General features: G+C 38.5%; 1 protein-coding gene across 2 annotated transcripts in view; it reads left to right on the top strand.

The window, feature by feature from the left end:
- The first annotated feature begins 1,049 nt into the window (after window positions 1-1,049).
- The window catches only part of ABCD3 (ATP binding cassette subfamily D member 3), a 32,082-nt gene continuing 11,146 nt past the window's right edge, over window positions 1,050-21,985 (top strand). Inside the window, exons 1-8 of one of the 2 annotated variants that reach the window (XM_051624332.1) lie at window positions 1,050-1,308; window positions 13,618-13,651; window positions 15,969-16,070; window positions 17,628-17,716; window positions 18,513-18,582; window positions 19,374-19,471; window positions 20,049-20,172; window positions 21,082-21,138. In XM_051624332.1, the coding sequence (XP_051480292.1) occupies window positions 1,193-1,308; window positions 13,618-13,651; window positions 15,969-16,070; window positions 17,628-17,716; window positions 18,513-18,582; window positions 19,374-19,471; window positions 20,049-20,172; window positions 21,082-21,138 (690 nt within the window). In that variant the 5' untranslated portion in view covers window positions 1,050-1,192. The remainder of the gene's footprint in view (window positions 1,309-13,617; window positions 13,652-15,968; window positions 16,071-17,627; window positions 17,717-18,512; window positions 18,583-19,373; window positions 19,472-20,048; window positions 20,173-21,081; window positions 21,139-21,985) is intronic. The other variant, XM_051624333.1, reaches the window with a different exon arrangement.

Genomic DNA, 21,985 nt, shown 5'->3' with positions numbered 1-21,985 from the left:
GAGTGAGAAAGAAAAGTGTATGTGGTGATTCACAATGAAGATAGAGATCACTTCTCAACAATTGCAAATTCATCACTGCTACTCCAGGTGGACATTTCCGAAACTAATAGGAATAATCAATAAATGAACTGATCTATGCACATACTCTTATACTATAGTAAGAAAAGCACAATATTTAAAGGGATAAAGAATTTTTAAAGCCTGCATGAATACCTTTTTTTTAGACTAAGATAAGTTGATTCTAACTGCATTTGATGCACATTTAGGTTTGACCAGAAAAATTGGTTTATCACTTCAGTGTTACTCATTGCACTGATACAGGCTTTCATATGTAACTAACCAGGTCCTGTAGAAAGTACAACCACTTCATACACATTCAGGTGTCTTTCTGAGGGATATGACCACAGGGGAAAATCCAGCATAAATACAGCTATGCTGGCATGGGTGTTTTTACTGCCATAGCTCGACTTGGCAAACTATTATTAACTTTGTTGGAAAAAGCACCTGTGCAAGTATAACTGGTTCTGCAGAAGACGCTGGAGTCTCCCGCTGTACTTGTGTGGCTCTGCCCACGACAGGGATGGTTTTCCTGGGCTTAGACAGGTGACAACTCATTCCACCCTGTCTGAAAGTCAATCTTAGCAGCTCCTCTCCTGGCCCTAAAAAAAAAAAAGCAAAAAAAAGGCAAAAGTGTGCCGAAACTTGAACCAAAGTCTCTCTTAAAGGTTTATTTCGTATTGTCTCCACATCGATAAGGCATTCACAACTCGCTCTCAGAAATCGCACTGTACGACCCGTCGTGGAAGCGAATGCCCGGAGCCCCACAGGCAGGAGATGCCAACTCGAGGATGACAGAGAAAATTAAAGGGCAGGCCAAGGCGCCGGCCGGGCCGCCCTGCTCCTCGGCCTGACCTCCAGGCGGGGGCAGCCAGCGGCAGGCCCGGCCCCAGCCCTCCGGGGCAGGAGGAAACGCCCCTTCCCCTTCGCTGTGCGCGGGAGGTGGGGCAGGAGCGTTAATTCCCGCCGCCCCGTTGCACAACCCGCACCGCTCGCCAGGCGCAGGCCGCTGCGGGCCGTCCCGCCGCTGGAGGCGAGGCCGGGCGAGCTCCGCCTCCTCCCGCCATTCCCCGCGCCCGCTCGGCTCGGCTCGGCTCGGCTCGGCTCGGCTGGGCTCCGCGGCTGCTCGCGTACCATGGCCGCCTACAGCAAGTACCTCACCGTGCGCCACTCCGCCATCGCCGGGGCCACCGCCGCCGCCTGCGCGCTCCTGTGCCTGCTCAACAAGCGGCGGGCGGCGGCCCAGCACGGGTGAGCGGGGGGGCCGGGGACAGGCCTGGGGCGCGGGGGCTGGAGGGCGTCTGCTCGCCCCGGCGGCTCTGGGCCCGGCGGCGGCGGGGCAGCCGCGTCCCTGCCCGTACCGGCACCCGCCTGCCGGGAGGTGACTCCTGCGGAGGGGCCCGGCTCCTCCCGCCTCCCTCAGGTGCAGCTGGTGCTGCGCTTGCCAATAGCCAAGCACCGCCACCTTTTCCTTCCAGTAACTAGTTTTCTCCACTTTTCTAGCTGTGAGTTAATATCGACGAACAGTTGACTTCTAGGGATGTCCTAGGACGCCGTGTCTGCATGGGCAAATCATGGACCCCGCTGTTGTTTTGGTGCTGTCGTGTGGCTGTAAGGTGCAGGGGTAACAGTTTCAGAGAGATGGTGTCAGGTGCTGGTGCCCGTGAGGATGCAGGCACACCTGTGCTTGGGTTTGCGTTTGTTCGTCTCCTGTGAAGCACTTCTGTACCGTAAAGTGGGGCAGGTGAAGAATGTATCTGACTTAATCCTTTCACAATTTTAGCGTATTTGTGGCTCTAGATTATTTACTGTAAGCTAAATACCTGGTGTGTTAAGGTAGTACAGTTAGATACTGTGTAGTAGCTACAAACTACTGGTGGTAGATCTGGACGGTGGAATGGACTTACTCAACAGACTTAAGTAATAACATACCTGTGATTAAGCAACAATTGCTTTCTTTTACCTAACTTTTTTCATACGCATTATATGTTTAAAAGCTTAATGAAGCCTGGTAGCTTAGTCACAAAACGTGCCAGAAATTGATATGCTGCTGACAGTTTGTGTATTTGCTATCTTATATTGTTTGTGTGAGAATAGAAACAACAAGATCCCCAACTGCTGCTGAGGGTTACTCCTCTATCAGACTTGTAGGGAGGAATGATATTTTTCAGGTGTCTCTACTTAATTTAGGGAAAGACTGTTGTAAAAAAGGAGAAAAGCTAAGGAAGGCATAAAAATGATGAGCTTGGACAGCTACTGACACTACTGCAGGATTTTCACACTTAATGTGAAACCTGGATTGTCCCGCTATTTTGTGTGCAAATTTTCTGATGTTGATCTGCAGAACTTGACAGTGGCACAGCATCTGTTAGCTTGGGAGTAAATATGATATGAGTGTTAGCCTTGATGCTGAAGGCTGTATTTGGATTGTGTCCTTTCCATAAAAATCTTTGGTTTTGCTAGGCACAGTATTACAAATCTGAGGCATTCATAAGTATTAGGTGGGCCAAACACTATTACAGTATTGGTGAGAATTGAAAACTGGGTAATTTATGAATTGTGTTCCAGCTTATTCAGCAGCTGAATAGAGTTGAGATAGCCTGACCTGATCCCTCCCCTTTTCTTCTATCTGTACTGCAGTCTTTCTCGTACCTCATCCTTTGCTGCTGTAATCTTCCTCTCTCAAGCTATTTTGTATTCTCAAAACTATTAGAAATGCAGTTGCTAAAATAAGTGCCATGCTTGCAAATTTGATTGTTCCACTTGTGCTTGTGTGTTACTTTATGCTTTTGAGTCCCTCCACAGCTTACGTCTTGTTTACTGCTGGTGCTGTAATTGTGGCCATAGATTCCAAACTCTGTAACTTTCAGTTGTTTTCAGTCATAGCTAATAGCTGTGCTGCTGCTTGAATGCTATTTTTTGACGATGGTTTTTGCCCATTGGTCTTAGTTCTTGTCTCTTGTGGGGCACTGTGCCAGGAGCCTTGCAGAATGCTACCTATGGAGACTAGGCAGTAGGTAAAGCTGCATTGTGAGTACCACCAGACAAAAGCATTCAAGTTATTACTATTGCCTCATCTTCCTTTGGTCTTATTAGTTAATGTATGATTTATTTCTTAATGGTTTGTTGTTTATGTCAGTCCTTTCCAAAAGTATGCTATAATTTACATTACCGCAGATCTTTATGTATTCCAGCACACTTGTGCTGGTGTATGATGCTGGCTTACAATAACAAGTGACAAACCATTGTGCAGTAATAATATAAATCTTCAGAGCCTAGTGTACCCTCTAATTTCTGTGTTGTATTTTTATCTCTTTGGGAAGAGGGAGAAGTTGGGCGAGTGTGGCTGACCTAAATTTATTTACTTATTCCTATGGACAAGAATTTCACACATCTAGATAGTCTGGAAGAGGACTGGTAGTATATCTGCTGGTTGAAGTTACCTGAGTGAAGTGTCTGAGAAATAGTGATTTAGCTTGATGTGTGTGAATTCTTTTGTTCACCTTGGTATAAAATGCCTGAAAACGTTGTGTTATCTTATTATGAGGTGACTTTCAGCTTCTTGACTTCTGGAAGGTGAAATTCTAGTTTTAAACTTCCTAAGGGTAAAGGTGGAGGTTGCAGACTTGAATATGATCAGCAAAACACTGGCCTTAGTATTTAAGTGAGACATGGAAGTGTTCTGGTGAAACCAAGTTTTACCCACAAAACTTCATCCTTGCATAGTTTATTTAAGAATACACACTTAAGTATATGCTTATGCATACTTTAACATAAGATACCGAATTATATAATGTTTTTCTGGAAGAGCTGCTTTATCATTTATTTTGTGTTCAGTTTTGCTGGAATGTCAGCAATTGCGCAGTATCACTACTGGCCAAAGCTGAGAAGTGAAACAACGTACACAGTGAAAAAGTTATAAGAATGTTCTTTTAGCAAGTTAAATGTGTTTGGATGTGCAACAAAAATGTTCTCTTACACAGAATTTTCATACAGTGTGTGAATTTTGATATAATCAGTTACAGAAATGATAGCAGGAAGGAAAGAAAAGGCAACTTTCACCTACTTTGCTGCTGCCAGACAATAGGGTCAAGGTCCAGTACAGCTCATATCAAGTAGAAATATATGAATAATTAAGCTGTGTATGTTATGCTAACCTACCTTAGTGGGTCAAAGATCACTTAATTAATGCTAGTTGCATTAGTCACAGGTGTTCTTCTGTAAGAGCTATTACATCACTCATCAGTTATACAGAACTGAGGTGGTATCGGTTGCAGTTTACAATATACATTAACCACAACTTTTAAAAATGCTCCAAAATAGTGACATAGACCTGTTTGCTTATACTAATTTGTTAGTGTTCCATGTTACTTCCTCGGAATAAAGAAGAATGTATTTTCTCTTCATTCTAGTTGCACTTCTCAAAAAGTTTGTTGCCTTAGAAAAACTTCATTTCTTCTTGGGAGGAGGGAAACTGTTATATGCAAATGCAATTATTTATTCGATTGTAGTATTAGGTGTTTTTAGAATAATAAAAAATTGTCTTGTTTGAGAAACATTACCTGGAGATGGAGGAAAAACAGTCATTTAATCCTTCATGAACAGTTTCTGCTAACAGAAGTGTCTCCAGTGCTGATGATGAGAGTCTTGGCAGTTGAAAATTTTACTTCAATTTTGGGAAATTCCTGCAAAATCTGTTTTAAAGACTACTGCTTCTGTTTCTTCCACTGTTGAGTACTGGAGAAAGATTTATAGAGTGGAAGAATGAAGGAAAACCAGCAGCAGTCAGGTCAAGGTTCTTTGTACTTTGTCCCCTGTCAGCTGAAAATCAAGAAAAACGTTTACTGTCCAAGACTTTGTTACTGAGCAAGGTCTGAAAAGACTGAGTTTTGGAATGGATTTTTTTCCAAGTAATAAAGTATTGAAACAAAACTTTAATCTTTACTGTCTCCCTAAATAATATTTTGTGCTGTAATACAAGTACTTTCTGGTTGTATGCAAACACAACAAATATTTTTTAACAGCTGCTGGTACTAGGGTATAACAATTTGTCACTATTAATTACTATTTTAATTGAATGCAAATGGTCTCAACCTTTCTGACAATGCGTGAGTGAGGATTGTAGTTCATAATTGTGCTGTATTAAAGTAATGGCCAAAACTGTTGAAATGGTGAGTCCCTCTTCACCAGCCTTGCCCCCCAACCTTTACACTTCTGCTTTGGTTCACTAAAACGTTGTAGTTCTTTAAACAAAGACACTAAACCCTTATTTAATAAAAACATTTAAAAAGGTGGTAAATGCAGAAATAGGGTTATATAGTATAGGATTGTAGAAGGAAAAAAAAAAAAGCCTATAATGTACAACATGTGCAAAATAAAACTAAGTTACACTTCACCTTTCATCCAGAAAAATCTAATCCTGTTTCTGTTTTATGAACTTTGTTTCAAATGTTAGACATTACTGCCTTAAACAAGAAGCAGCAGGATATTTGATAAAGATTTGATTGTTTCAGAAATAAAACCTTAGGGTGAGTTACATAAAAGGAACGGGATATTGTCTGTTATCTCTCTTGTGAGAATTGTTCCTGAATATCCATGTAGTTTAAAATAGGCTAGTGGAGGATGAACTTGGGTTACTTTCAGAAAGAAGATATTTAACTTGCATGGCTTTCTACTTGGAGAAGGTACTGAAAAGAGTAATATAAGATAATTAGCATAAGGAGTTTGGAACTACAAGATTAGGGAAAGGGACTAAACAGAATGGAGTTAATAGGAAGGAATTTGTAATATAGGGAGAGGTGACAGTAGATTTTACAATCTGATCCTAGACACATTGGCCTCTTCTGTCACCCAGCTGTGTCCAGCAGAATCCAAGGGGATGCTAGAGTATGGACATATCATGTTGTATAAATTGAACTACTGAAACCCAAGTATATGGCATCAACATAGCAAATGGCAGTTGTAACTGAAGGAAGTAATGCATTTTTATTCCATTTTTGTATATTTAGGATGCTGTTTTCTTTTCTTAGTTCGCTTGATTTCTTTAGTTTCTGAAGATGTTTGGATGATCCTTGCTAGTGTACTTTGCATGAAGGGACCTGTTCTAGTTAAGTCCTTTGTGACAGTTTGACAAGAAGGGTCTAATTATATTGCTTTAGGTTGATGGACTGCTTTCATGTGTGTACAGGCTTTAAAGGGAACCTGTACTGCTTTGAGCAAAGGCGGCAGGGATGTGTATGGGGAAAACTCTCTGCAACTATGTTAAAGTAGGCTTATCCAGAACGTGAATGCAGCTGTTCAGGCCACTGATTGCTGTATGTGCACTAGCATTTTAAAAAAACCAACCAACCAAAAAACCCCTGCTATAACAGCAAAAACAAAACTAAACAAAAACGCAAACAAAACAGAAAAGACCAAATATACAGATAGGATTAATAGAAAATGCATAGGAAGTCCATTCTTGTAGAAAAACCTGCCTGGGGCTCAGAAAAACCTGTCTTTAGCTGGAGGGTATGGAGACAGGAGAAACCAGATGACTCAGCCCTACTCCTAGCTTTCAGACTGTCTTCGGCTTGGGCCTGGGTAGTTAATTAGTGGTTTCTCTCTTGTTACATTGCATAAAATTATTACTAGACCAAGATTTAGTTTGTGTGTGTAACAGCATGAAACTATTTTTCGCTTTGCAAGGAACTAGGTGGAAGTCTTTTTTTCGTCATTATCCATGAGGGACAGCTACAGCCACAGCTCAGGCCAGAGCATAAATGTATGGAAAAACTCATAGCTCCAAGGATTTTCTTTATGTTTTACTTGATTGTTGAGATGTAGACTTATACTTTAACTTAGAATTTCCTCTACAACCGTTTTGCTTCTTTGTTGCCTTCTGAAATGTTTGTAGAAACTTCTTGAGGTTTAGCAATGTAGAGCAATTTAGATCCCCTGCCTGCAGGGACAGCTGTCTGTGACCTTCTCAGAGTTCCCTTCTTGGTTGCCTAGATGCATTCCCTTCATATTATTTTTGGTTATGCTGCAACTAGTTACCAACCTAGAGCCAAGAGAAGTGTGCTCATGATTTCTGTGTGTGCTCAGGGTGTACAGCATAAATGGACATGCTTTTGGACTGTGCCCAGGCTTCTGAGTGAGGTTGCTGCCCTTGACCTGAAATAACTGTACTACTGCTCTCTACTCCTCTGTGTGAGGTATGTGGTATGAGGCTGTCACCCTTTAACTCAGGTTTGACAACAGTGCTCTTGATCCCCTTCCTCCCCCCCCAGGTAAGGAAGGACAGGGAGAAAGAGACTTTACTGGATTGAAAACTAAACTAGACAGCTTTAATTAAATGCTAATGACAAAAGAAAATATATACAATTATATACAAATGTGCAAAACCCCTATTGCCTCCCCCCACCCCCAGCAACTCCCACAGCATCTCCTGAGCTGGGAACAGTCCCGAGATGTCCCGGAGCTGCCAGAGAAAGCACAGAGTGATGAAGGTCAGGGGAGCTCGAGCCTGGGGTCTGGTGGTGATGGGTGGACGGAGTCCTCCCCAGATGCTGGCCATGGACGGAAGAGAAGGGAAGAAGGAGCAGGAAGGAAGTTGTCTTCTGTGATCTCTGACCTTCCTCTGAGCTTACGTAGATATATGGAATGGAATATCTCTGGCCAATTTTGCTGTCTGTCTAACTCAGCCTCCTATGGGGGGGTCACAGATCTCCCTGTAGGGTCTGAGCCAGCAGAGTAAAGGTGTGACCTTGAAGACCCAGCAGCTAGAAAAGCATCCCACTGTATATTAACATTCCTGGCTGGAACACTCTGCTACCATTTAAAAGAAAGCTTACTGAAGGAAAAAAAAAAAATAGTGAAAGGAAAATTGGCTTCATCCTGTCTCAAACCAGGACAGATGCTGTGTCTGTCAGTGAGTGTGATGTGAGTGGCACTGTGCTTTTCTCATCATAGCCGTTTGTTCATGCTGTAACAAGGTATACTGTTGTTTTAGTCATTTGAATTGTGTTCTATCTTTGCAGTGTCTCAGTAGTATGCAGTAGTGCAGGTAAATGGTAGCAGGCTACATCTGAGATGCTGCTTTTCCTGAAGCTTCTTTAGGTGATACATGTCCTGTTATAGTTCTTGTCTGTTCGTATTAAAATAAAAGTAAAATCACATAATTATTTAGGATAGAAGGCACCTCAGGAGGTCACTTAATCCAAATGTCTGTGCAAAGCTGGATCCACATTGCATTACCCTGGGTTGTTGAGGGCTTCGTGCTGTCAGTCATCAAACATCCAATTACAGATTCCATGGTCTTTGCACAACTTCTTACAATGTTCTGTTTTTGTAATAGTGACTTTTTTTTCCCCTTTATCCAGTTAGAACTTCAGTTCATGTCTATTGTCTCTCTTCTGCTGTCTGTCCATATAAAGATTGTGCTTGTGTCTCCTCTATGGCCTCTTAGGTAACCTATTAGGTTCTCCCAATGCTTTCTGCAAGATGATCAAGCCTTCTTCCCTCAGCTTCTGTTTATAGGGCTAGTGCTCTACCATCCTGACCATCGTGATGGCCCTTTGCTAAACCTGCTCAAGTAAATTTATTTTTTTTTTTTACTCATGTTCCAAAATTGTTCATAGTAATCCCTATCATAAATGGCACGCTTGATAAGGAGTAGCTAAAATACTTCTGTAGCAAAACTGCCTTTTCATGTATGCCGAATTTAGTGACTGAAGTTTTAGTTTGATTTGAGTCTGACTTTAAACACTGTGAGCCTAGAGGATCGTTCTGAAAGAATGCTTTGTTTTGTTTAGCATGAAGGTAGCAGTCAGAGGAAACACTATTAAATGTAGATTAAACTCATGCTGATCTTTGTTTTGTTACCATGGATGGTAATGTGAAACAGATTAAAGTTGTGGGTGTTTCTATTATTATTGTTGTTATTAGTTATTTAATAGGCCTAAGACTTTATAGAAGCTCCTTCTTTTCCTATTGCCAATATAGAGGAAGATTTTTAAATAATTACTTAGTCTAGGTATTTTGGAAGTTTATTTCATAGGTGGATCACCTGAATCAAAAGTACTTTGTATCTTACTCGATATGATTTTTTTCTTGGCTTTGTGGTCTGCATTGCTGCAAAGTGGTTGCTGTATCAACCATGGTGATCTGTGGATGAAGTTCTGCCTTTGGAAGTAGAATCTGAGTTACTGCTTTAACATTTAAGCCTGTGATTGTGAAAGTTTGGAGAAGGACTTTACTAGTGCCATAGTAGAACCTGCTGAATACAGGCAGAGAGGTGTATATAGTACAGAGTTTTGATGCTTCCATAGAATATTGTAAAACTATGCAGAAACAAAGTGGTGTTTCATCTTGGAATATTGTTTTCCTATCCTTATCCAAGACTATTCCTATCAAATTCCATAGATTTGGCTCAGTGTTAGAAATATTTCAGTACCATATTTTTTTTAACCCTTTTTTCCATATGTTGTTTGGCGAACCTTTTTCAAAAACCTCTCCATCACCACCCTTTGTTGTCTGTGAAGGCATGAAGGAAGCTCAAAAGTTAGTCTGCCCATCATTCGTTTGCTACTTAATGAAGTCTGTTATTACTGTATTGGAAAGTCTCTTTGTAACTTCCTGGCAGTGAACTTAGTTTCAGTCAAGCCTCTTTTGTGTGGAAGAACTGAAAAGCAAGCAGGAGTTGGAGATGAGATTTAGTAAGTTAAGTGATTCTCCTACACAACTCTGTGTTCTGTTGGTACAGTAAGAGCTTGGAAGAAAGCTAGCTTTTATGGTTCTATAGGTTTTGTTATTGTAGAGAAATATATCAGAGTGATTAAATAGAAAAGTTCTTATATCATTTTGAGTTAATGTTATTGTATTACTTTGTGCTTGATTCATGCTTTCAAAATAATCTCCCCATATATAAACTGTCATGGTTCCATGTAGAATCACGTTATTATTTTTAATCTGCTGTTAGGCATTCAGAAGGACAAAAAAAGGTAATAATTTACTTTCCTGGATGAAATTGTCTTACGATGTATGCCATACTTTTTTATTGCTGTGAGGTAATCTTTTGAATATTTGTTCTTGTAGTCTTATTTTGTCAACATGCCTTTCTTTGGTCGCCTAAAGCAAGGCCCTGTGTTCTCTTAGTAACTGTAATGTAACTATTGAATTCTTTGATGAAAAGTATTGTTTTATAAAATCTAATGCGACCTCATCAAGTGTTGGCTGGAAGTAAAAAGCAGTCCAAATCCAGGGAAGGGCATGAGAAAGATATCAGAATTTTCTAATATAGAAGGAAAAGGGGAAAAATGAATGGTGAAAAGTCACTGCACAGTTCTGAGTTTTGAGGTAGGGAGGAATGGAATTATGTTCCCTAAGAGACACATTTCACATCACTGCTGAATCAAGTGCTGTTCCCATTCAAACTGTCTGGAAATTGTGCTTTGGGATCTCCTTGTCCCAGGCAGTCCAGCTTCAGCCTCAGTACACACACTTGGGGAAGGGTTTCATTTTGAGTACCCTTTAATGAAGTGGGAGTAACTGCACTAAAAGTAGAGCTCTTTTGAATCTGATAGTAGCTGCCTGTCTTGCAGTAATATTGATGGAATAACCAAATGATGAATTTGTACTGATCTGAGCTGTATCATAGCAGTTACCCTACCATGTCACCAAGACCAGTATCAGTGGCACTAGAGCTTCAAGGCACTCCTGTGGTAACAAAAAGCACAGTTTATCTCCAAGTGGGGGGTCATATGCGTGGATGGGGTAAACATTGAAGTTAATGTTGAAGTAAAAGGCAGCCTTATGTTTATTCCAAGCAGTCCTTATGCTGCCCTGCACAATGATACATGCTGCCCTGCACAATGATACGTGCTGCCCCTATACCAAAATATTTATTTGCAGTAGAGAATTTGAACAGCATATAAGACATTCCTTTGCCAATAAGGCTTGTAATGCTCCACCATTAAGTAAATGAGAGGTCTGGAATAACAGAGAGCTTGAAACTATTCCAAATGTTAGAGCTCTCTGCTGTAACCAGATAGTCGTCTTGTATTCTTGCTGACTAATTGAGGGTATTACTTGGTCTTTAAATTCAATGAGAATCCAGCCACAATTCTCATGAAAAAAAAAGTTCTACAGTAGTATAGTGGAGTCTGGAGTAGTGCCAGTAGGTATCAGGCTGAAAAAATAAGACTTGAGAAGGGAAAGTTCTGTAGTAATCAGCCTGTGAAAGTTTTATTCCAGGTAGAACCATGGCACAGTGTTTTGTTGCAAGTAAAATGGTTTTACTCGTTGAAATAACAATAGATTATTATGGTTTTTTAGATGTCAAGAGCAACATTTTTGGAGCTGTGTAGCCACATATATTTTTCTAGATACTCCATACTTCGTATAGAAGATTGTTTCCTTTCTTATTGTAGTATTAATCTTGTTCTGAGCTTGTAAAATTTTTTAGAAAAAGAGAACAAAACACTGTTAAAGCTATTTTTCATTAGGTTTTGAATTTACAAATATTTATTTTTGAAATCACAATTAGAATTTATAAATTTAAAGTTTAAGATAAAAATTATGTATAAGATCATTATTTCTGAGCAGTCTTTTCTCTTAAATGGATAATCAGTTTCAGCTCAGTAGTAGTTTTAGCTGCTGAATTTCTTTCAACAGCCACTGTAGAATAAATGTATGAATAAATACATCCAAGTTATTCAACTGACAGAATAATTCTGGGACTTGTCTTCATTTATTACTATTTTAATGTATTCACTTCTGATCCTTTTTAAGCTGAAATTGTATATCATGAATGTTGTGACTTCAAACATTGGTAGGCCTTCAAGCAACAAAGCTAGGATTTATAGCATGTCTGGAAGAGCAGCATGCTTTTATTTGTATAATAGCAAGTAATGAATCATCAAGGGAAATACCCACATAGTTTGATAACAAATTATTTGTACCTAAGAATGCTGTATTTCTAGTTTCAAAACAGATGTGATCGGACTTACCCGTACTCGAGGAGGCTTTTTGAAAAATAGGTCAGTCTTTTGTACTTGGAAAAATTACAAGAGGTATTATGAAGTTTCTTGTACCAGAAATACATTGCTCCTGTGTCACCAGGATGTGGTCTTGAACCAGATTGTCTTAGACTTTGCACACTGTTACCTTTTCCCCAAGACAGGCCTCCATCATGGCCTGATAAAGTGTTATCTCTCTTCTGAACTTTTATTAAGCTATTTCTCCCCTCCATGTTCTTTGTTCTGTCTTTTGCGCAATAGTCTTACAGGATTTTTGTCTCCCCTTGGGCTTCCATCTCACCATTACTTTTAATGAAGTTCTTGTTAAACTGGCAGCTCTCCCTTCTCATTTTCATGGTCATCTTCTTCCCTTATTTTTTCCTGTTCTTCTGCTACCTTGTCTCTTCCTTCCATAGTAATTATTTCTTTTCATTGGTCAGTGATGTTCTTAGGTCATACTAATTATCATAAATGAAAAATAGTCTTTATTTCATCCTAGAAATTTTCTTTGCAGATCTTGAAAGTGTAGGTATGAAGTGATGCTGTTGATAAAGCTGTGGGATAACTGGTTGTGTGCAGTCGGTAGTTGTTCTGATGTTGTAGACAGAAGGAGCAGTGACTTTCATAGTTTTTGCTTCCCTGTAATTTCCTAGGTCATGTCTTGAAAATGTATGAATATTGTAGTTTTAAGGCCTGCTATCAATATTTTAGTATGATGGTTAAGAAATGGTAGGTTACAAGTTAATAGTATTAGCTGTCACTTTTAAACTACATAAATACTTAAGTTCTCCCAACAGCTTCATGTGCTTATCTGATGCTTGAATACTCAGAAAGAAAGACAAACTATAACTATCATCTGTCAGCCTGCATTTCTTCAAACTAGAGGAAGAATAAGAATATTGTACTTTTTAAGGTTTGTTTAGCAGTAGTTGATAGATATTTTTCCTCTTAACTGTTCTGTAAAATGCAGGGGAAGGAAAAAAACAACACCAGAATAAAAACTAGCTCCCGGTCCAGTGCATACCTTTGCAGGAAATTGGTTTCACAGGACCTTTATTCCACTGCAGCACATGTTTATGAACAAGTAATCTCTATATATAGTAAAATGTGTTACTTGAAAGTCAAATACAATGCAAAACAAATCTGGATTATGTAGATAGTGCAGAACATCAAAGTTGGGTTGCTTGGGTTGCAGAGTCTGCATTCATGTAGTTTTCATTTGTGGTCAGTGGATCCATGTACCCATGTTTGTGAATTATGTGTGAGAAACAGAAACACTAGGAGTTCATGATGCAACAACCAGGGTAAGGCAAAACTTAAAGATGAAAGAGGGAGAGTTGGTTTTATCTGTGAAACTGAATGCTGGGAAGAGTCAGGTTTCACTGAAATTGTATAAAAACAGCACATGAGCTTGACATAAGTTTGACAAGAGGGTATTGCTGTGAAGACACTGTTCTGATTTTAAGGAGGTAGTGATATAATCCCTAGCTTTGTTTTGTCTCTTTTGTATAAAGAAGTATGAGTAAATAACAACTAAAAGACTTTGTTTTTTCCTCTACAGCAAAAGAAGTGGAAAACAAACATTGCAGAATGAGGTAATTCTTTCTTCATGTAATATGTTTTTAGAGTTTTAAATAATACTGATTTATTTATTTTTTTTTAGTCACGTAATTATGGTTTTATTTGGACAGAATGATGACTGTGGTGCAGATGTGGTTTGAATGATGCTTTCATTCTTGGGTTGGTTAAACAAATGGAAGAATGAGGTTAATCACATGTGGCTGAAGTTTGACTGCAGAATATGTGCTTTCTCATCTGTTTGTGTCTCATGAATATTAAAGGACTAGTGCTGTAAGTTTGGCTGCATGCATAGCAAAAAACAGCTGCCTGTAGATTTGGGAAGACTTACCTTTTTCTTTTAAATAAAAAGCAAATATATGGAAGAAGATGTAAAGTCTGACAGTTTCTAAAAGCACTTCAAACTTCTGGTAGAAGGTTTGGCATTTTCCTGGGTCTGTTTTGTGTCTCTTAATTCATTTATTTAAAAAGAATATATTATATCCTTTCAGTCAATTTTTTTTTCATGTTCAAATAAAATATGAGGGCCCAAAGGGCTGAGCTCATGATTAGAAATATTAGATCATATAATAGTATGAATAGATAACTATTCTGTGTACTTCCATCTTTGCTGAAAACTTTAGAAAAGGCTTGCACTGCCTAAGTGTCAAGGTATGTGCAAGCAGCATGGTAGCTTCTAGCCAGATCTTGACTGCACTCTCTGCCGTAAATGTTTGTATTTTGCATAGCTTTAACTATTTGTAAAAATCTTAATAGATTTCTCTTCTACCCATCTTGCATATAATTATACTGAATGAGGAATTAACACTCTGCAAGAACAGTTCTGGGAGAGAAGATACTGAAATTAATTTAAGTGCAACACAAGTAGAAATGGGGAAGAGATTAATAGAGAAGAATAGGTTCAGTGCAGACATCAAATATACTTAGTCAGGTACTCCTAGAAATGTCACACATCAGATGTGTTTGCAGTTTCTCTTACAGAAAAGCAATAATGTGTGTTGAGTCATACATCATGAGGCCTGGGCAGTAGTCTTCAATTTTTGGGACTGTTTGGATTTTTTGTGTAAATAATTTTTAAGTAATCATTTTTTAGCATCTACCATATAGCAATCGTCTCTGGCTAGGATTTTTATCTGTAGTTTGCATTCATGTAGTTTTTTGAAAAGGGCAGGACTATGGTTGATTTCATCCCATGAAATCAGGTGTAGGCTTATTTGCAGAGCATTCAGAGTAATCTTGTGTTTGCTGGGCCTCAGAGCTTGCACTTGTTGCCCATCATGTTGCATATATAAAAAGTAAGCAAAGGGACTAAGTTGGGCTCTTTGTGCAAGTTTCTGTGGTTTAATCATCTGTGAAAATAAAAAAATATGGAGTGCTTGATAGGATTGTCTGAGTTGATTAATGATGAATAATAGACTACTTTCTTTGTCTTCCCTATCCTGTCTTCCCAGTTTTTTTTCTTTCAGGTTTCCTGTCTGAGTATGCTGTTGATAACTTAAGCTTCATAGCAGTTTTGGGTAGCAAAGATAGCAGGGTTAGGTTAATTAGGCATGACAAATTTTTACTACAAATGCACATACATGTGCGTTTTTAGTACACAGTCTTCAGGACTGAATCCTTATGTCATCACTGTGAAAGGAGAGAAGGAAAACAAAGGAACGAGAGAAAAGATACCCGAACCATTAACTTACTAAAAAGTATTTAGGTTTGTCTGGACAGAAGATAGAGCTATATGGAGTAAACAAATGCAACTGACACAAATAAAACGTGTTTGGGTATTGGAAGGTTTTTAAATCTGGTAGATTGAGCTCACTAGGAGGGTGTTTTACTGTTTTTTAGAAGAAATAAGAAATTCTGGTTTCAGTTGAAGCAAGTTTGCACTGTATGATCAAGGAGTTTAAACCATTGATGGTCTAGACAAATGATGCAAGGCACCTTTAAAAATTCTGGCTGATGGTGTCATCTAGAGACAAGCATTGTTAAGAGATGGCAGATTACGTTATAACTAGTAATTGAATGTTTTAATGCTGTGGTCTGCATTGTTTGTTTCTCTTGAAAAGTAGGTTTGAAATAAATCTCTTATCATGGCAGCCACTTCCTTTTACGATTTGTTTTGTTAAGTAACTTTTAGGATTTCTGTTAGCTCCAAAGGCATGTGCTTCTGATTCTTACATTTCATTTAACTTATGTGGGCAAGATGTAAATTGGAGGGAAAGACTGCAAATGCTGTAGAAGGTATCTGTAAATAACTTGCATAGGGAAAATAGCACATAAATATTGAAGTAATACCTTAAAGAAGAAAATCTCACCTCATTTTTCATGTTCTCTGTGCAGCAGAAAGAGGGAAAGAAGGAACGAGCAATGGTGGACAGAGTGTTTATTGCAAGAATATGTCGAATCCTGAGAATAATGGTCCCTAGACCACTGTGTAAAGAGGTAAGCATTGCCTGCAGTAATAGAAATTAGCATTTTTTGAGTGAAATTTCATAACTATATGAGAATTTAAACAAAAACATGTACTTAAATAGGACTAAATTGTACGATGTGTTTAAAAATAGCAACATATTAATATAAAAATATACAAAAATGTGTTCTGTTAAATTCCTAAAAAATTACGTTTTGCTTTCAATTACAAGATAAGTAATTTATTACTATCAGCTTTATATCTATTGTCTGTAGCATATCTTTTAAAAACACATCTGTATTTTGCCTGATTGGATGCAAGGTAGTACACTTCTGTGCAAATACTTCTGTCTTTATACAGCACGCTGTTAATCCATAATTTTGCTTTTGTAACTTACATCCAGGCCAACCCTTACTAGAAAGTGAATTTGTCAAAAAGTCTGTTAGCATCATTTCAAGAAAGCCACACAGACTAGTATTTAGCAAGATAAAATTGTTTGCCTCAGCATCTTTTTCATGCATTCCAGAACACTTAAAAGAGCTCTAGTTGAGCTCGCAGCTTAAGTGATGAGCTGTAGTGTGTTAGGTCTTCCACATATGTCAGGCACAAAAGAAATGAATTCCAATGTACAAAATATAGAGCAAGCATGGCAGCCAGCTATCCTGGGTGAACAAGGACCTTTGAGAGCTCATTCACAAAAAGAAAGTACATGGAAGTTAGAAGCATGGATGACAGTGCTTCTGGGAGTGTTGACAGAGCTGGCCCCCATGAACTTCTAAAGATAATGACCATCAGAGGAAGTTACTGATATGCCCCAAGAAACCCAAACATCACTCCCATTTGGTCAACCTCACTGTATTCTTAGTAAGGCTGTGATCAGATCCTTCTGGAAGTGACCTTCAGCCACAGGAAGGACAAAAAGGTGTTTGCAAACAGACATCCTGGATTTATGAATGGCAGGTCATGCTTTACTAACCTGATTGCTTTCAGTGATGAGATGACTGGCTGTGTGGATAAGGGAAGAACAGAGGATGTTGAATATTGTGATTTTTACCAAGACCTCGAGGCAAAGGTCTCCCCTAGTATGCTGGTAGCCAGACTGAATTGTCTGAATGAGTGGACAATGAAGTGGGTGGAAAACTGGCTGAACTGTTTGGCTTAATGTTTTTTCATCAATGGTACAAGGTCTTCCTGGTGAGTGGTTACTGGTGACCCTGTTTTGAGTGGGGAGCTGGAGTAGGTGACTTTCAGAGGTCCCTTGCAACCTATATTATCCTATGCTTATGGCAGAAAGGTGTCTTAGAGTAGCAGTGACTTCTTTATCCCTGCAATCCTGTGTCTTTTATGGTGTGCGCAATGTATGTGTTGACCAAATACAGCTTTTTAAAAGACAAACTTTATCCATAAAAGGGTAGTCAGTGTTTTATTGAAAATACTGTATGCTAATGTGTTTCCTTCAAAGTAAGCAAATACTAAGTTAGCTGGGGGCAGCAGGATAATACTATTCTGCTCAGTATGGTTTTACCACTTATTAGAAAAAAGTGAGTTATATCCATTGTTTAACTACTACAATGCTATTTTTTTACTAGACAGGTTATTTGCTGCTTATTGCTGTGATGCTGGTAGTCCGAACATACTGTGATATATGGATGATTCAAAATGGAACAGTTATTGAAAGGTACCTATACACATTATTTGTAAACAGTGTTTACCTGTGTTTAACATGGTCAGAACACACATTCAGACACTTATAGCTTTCTTATTTATATAAAACAGTTGGAAAACCGCTCTAGTTGAAATCTGGGAGTGGAATACCTATATTCTAAAATTAACTATTTTTCTGTTGTTGGTCACATTTTGTACACTAAAGGCATAAGTCTCATGTTGATCTCGGTGTCCAAGAGGGCACTTCAGAATAGTGGCATAGTGATTCTGTGTCATAGACTCAGACATGTTACTTGGATATTAGGACTTTGTTGTACTGAACTGGTTGCTCTATAGACTGATAAACACAAGGCTTTCAGTTTTACAGTTTTACAAAGTGCTTTTTAGGCCTCTGATTTTTGTCGCTCTTGTTGCTAATCGAAGCAAGTCAAAACTTGACTTGATGTGTGAATTCAAAATGATAACGTATTTCAGGAGGGACTTTCAATGCTTTATATAAATGGAAGGAATGCTTTGTTTCTCTCCTGTGAGAGTCTGTGAAAGCAAAGACGGAAAGGAACTGGTGTTGTGTGAATTTCTGACCCCTTAATGCAGTTACTGCAGGAGCTGAAGGGAGATAATTGCTCAGTCTGTCACTTACCACTTAACTTACACAAGTCTGTCATACTTGATCCTACAGCTGATAATACAGATTTCTATTACGATGTTTTCCTCTGTGTGGTCCACTGAGAAGTTACCCACTTAAGACATGCTAGTTTATGCTTTCTTGTTTCTCTTGTAACTAACTCTTAACTGATGGTCACTTGCAGTGCTATTATTGGCCGCAGCAGAAAAGATTTCAAGAAATACTTGTTCAACTTCATCGCCGCGATGCCTGCTGTAAGTGCTTTTCTTGTGCTGGCCTTTTAGTGGAATATGTTTTTAAATGTAAATTAAGAATTTGAGGGAAAGATCTTAAAATGAGTGTCTTAAAACCCATGGAAATCAGTTGTTTTACATGCAAGTCTGTGTTAAAATGCATTTCATTTTCTGGGGATGGTATGTGGGAGACTTTTGTCAGCTTATTTCCTTATTGATTGCAGCTGTCTTTCTGACATGTATGTTTAGGTTTTCAGGTTGGTTTTGTTGATGGTGATATTGACTGATAGCTTAATGTGCCATGTGTAGTACAACATCTTAAAGATTGGATAACTTTTCAGCAGTGTAGGTTTAACACCATTGAAGGTGAAGATTTCCTTTAAATCTTTCATTTTTATATTTCTTCTTGTTTGTTCTGAGATTTTCAATGTTTTTTTTCACCCTTTAACTTCCTTTTACCTTGTGAACATCTCTCACCTGCACCAGATAAAAAGAATTCATTAGTTTAGTGTAGCAGTTGTCAATGGTGGCTCTCTTTTACAGCTTACCAGAACATCTGCTATATGAACAGTTATTATAAATATTTTGATGTGGTGAGATCCACTTGGAAGTGGAGTTTTTAAAAATGTAGAGAGAAACCTTATCAGTGGTCGTGCAGATGCTATATGGTTGGTCTTAGGTGTGTTAATAGTATTATTGACTTCAAGGAAAGAATTTGCCAGTTCCTAGTGTTAACCCAATTTATGCTGTGAACTAATCTAAGTATATTAAATCTTGTTAGCTAAATATTTAAATACTTTCTCTTATTTCAGATCTCTTTAGTGAATAACTTCCTGAAATACGGTCTAAATGAATTGAAACTTTGCTTCCGAGTAAGACTTACCAGATACCTCTATGAGGAATATCTTAAGTAAGTAGCACCTTGTTAATCTTTAAAGCTTTTTAAGCTAAATTGATTAAAATAAAAATACGTTATTTTAAGTATGTAGTAAGAAGATAGCAAGGTGCTTAATAGCTTAGGTAGACTGTTTAGAAGAAATTTTGGTTGCAATTAACTTGCAGCTAAGGATGAGCAGGGTATCCTGGTCTTTGTAGGACAGATATAATATACTTCAATTGCTTTCATACAGGGCTAGTAATCCTGCAGACTGAATTGGATGCATGAACTTGAGTAGCAACCTATGTCCTTTTGCACTGATACTTGGTTGTCAGGTGTGCTGATGCAGTTTGTGAGAGTTTTCTAATTCAAGTGCAGCATTGCACAGAGCAGCATGGTCCTGAGCTCAACTAAGATATCCTGGAGCCTAAACAGCTCTGCAAGATTTAACGTGCATCTGGTCTGGCAGAAGCACAAGTTATGCTGACCCCATACAGGCGTTTAATGCTTGTACTACTTTCCATGTCGATTGTATGACGCAGAGGGGTTCAGTTATTTAAGATCCTGAGTAAATATTTTTTTCTGCCACTTAGCTATTGTTTTGTTTCAGATCTTATACCTACTACAAAATGGGGAATCTGGACAACAGAATAGCTAATCCAGATCAACTCCTTACACAGGATGTGGAAAAATTCTGTAACAGTGTAGTAGACCTGTACTCAAACCTTAGCAAGGTGAGTCTTTCCAGAGAAAACTTTTAGTAATAACTGTGGAACTTCGGGATGTGATGTCCGAGTTTAAAACAATTGCTTGCATTTATAAGTGTATTGCTTGGAGTATGGGGCTGAAAAGCTGTTTGATAGTATATAGTTTAACAGTCTGTGGTTTTCATGATCTCTGCTAAAGCGCTGTCCAGTGTTGTTATTGTTGGTGTTAAACTTCCTTTTAAAGAACTTGCTGCATTTTTTCACAGTTGATCAGTGCTGGGGATGCTTTCTCAGCTAGCTAGGTTTTGAAAGAAACTGATGGCTAGCTTTTAGTTACATATGAATATTTTTTGGGGTAGGGAGGTGTGGTTGAATAAGCAATTCCAGGTGTTTCTGAAGTAAATTTTAGGGGCTTTAGGTGATGAAGCAGAATACTGTTGAAATTTTTAGACTAGTTTTTTTGGATGCTACATTGTTAATACAAGGAGAAGTATAAAGGAAAACACAACCTGATGTGTTAAAAAACTTCTGACTACAAAACCTGTAGTTGAGCTGATCTTGCTTTGAGACTGAGTGTATGGAATAGGATGCTTGCAAATTGAAATATTAGGTGTATAGCCAAATGCATGGCTTTATCCTTCTACTCAGTAACAATGGGATCTGGTCCAGCTTTGCTTAGCCAGCAGAATATCAATACAGACCTAAAATAGTGAGTTGCTTATTTTGAATGGTCTATGCTTTGTATGAAAATCGTGATGTTTTTTATGTTCAGTTGTTGAGTGAATGTTTTCAGGAAAACATTAGTTTGTGTAATAGGTTAATCAGTATTGTGCTTTTAATAAGAGTTAGAACTGTTCTTGGGAGGGTTGGTGGTTTCTGGACCATTTAAAATTTGTTTCATGTTGGTGTTCTAATGCTCCTTTTCTTTTTTTACAGCCTTTCTTGGATATAGTTTTGTATATCTTCAAGCTAACAAGTGCAATAGGAGCTCAGGTAAATTGAGTGTGCTTTATAGTATTATAAGCAAATTTTCCCTTCCTGGTTATAGCTTTTTACCTGTTTGGACTCTGAGGAGAACTCAGACTTGGATCTTAATTGTAGATTCATACTTCATTATTTGAAGTGATATACTGAAAATATGCTTGTACACTAAATGTTTTTTATGCTTCAATTCTATATTGAGGCAAACAAAATGCAAACCAGAACTTGCAGGCATTCAGTCAATGATTTGAGGTTCTTTATTTTCTTCTAGCAATTACTTGGGAATTTTATTTAGTATAATACCCTTTTGCATGCTTATATCTTGCATGACTTCCATTTAAGGGATAAAGTTTTCTGGATCTTTGCAGCCTCTGTAAAGGTGAGCCATTCCTTGCATTGAGCTGTGTGAGCATTATATTTCTCCCTCAGTAAGGTGAACTATTCCAGAAATAATTCTTCAGCTTAGTAAAATGATGCATTTTGATTATCAGAAATGTTCAGGATTTGACAAGTAGCAGGATTTTGTCCAAACAGACTGCAATAAGGCTTAGCTGAATCTAGGTAATTTTTCCAGTCTCGGATGTCTTTGCGTTGCTCTCTGTAATATTTAGTTATTACAGGCAGTTGATGCCTTTGGTCTTAATCTGTGCCACACTTCAGAAATATGCTGTTTGGGACCCCTGGTCTGTTGAAGTTCAGGATCCAGAAGAGTAAGAGACTCCTACCAGGACTACTAGAGAGAAGCAGGAAATATGTTAGAGATGCATGGATCAAAGAAGGCAACAGGATTAAAATATTGACTGCTATGACAATGTAGCATACAGAGAAAGAGTAGGTAGAGATGAAGGGGAGGAAGTGA

Source organism: Apus apus, chromosome 7 (genome assembly GCF_020740795.1).
Source record: "Apus apus isolate bApuApu2 chromosome 7, bApuApu2.pri.cur, whole genome shotgun sequence".
Taxonomy (NCBI): Eukaryota; Metazoa; Chordata; class Aves; order Apodiformes; family Apodidae; genus Apus; species Apus apus.
This window is presented reverse-complemented; position numbering and strand designations above follow the sequence as displayed.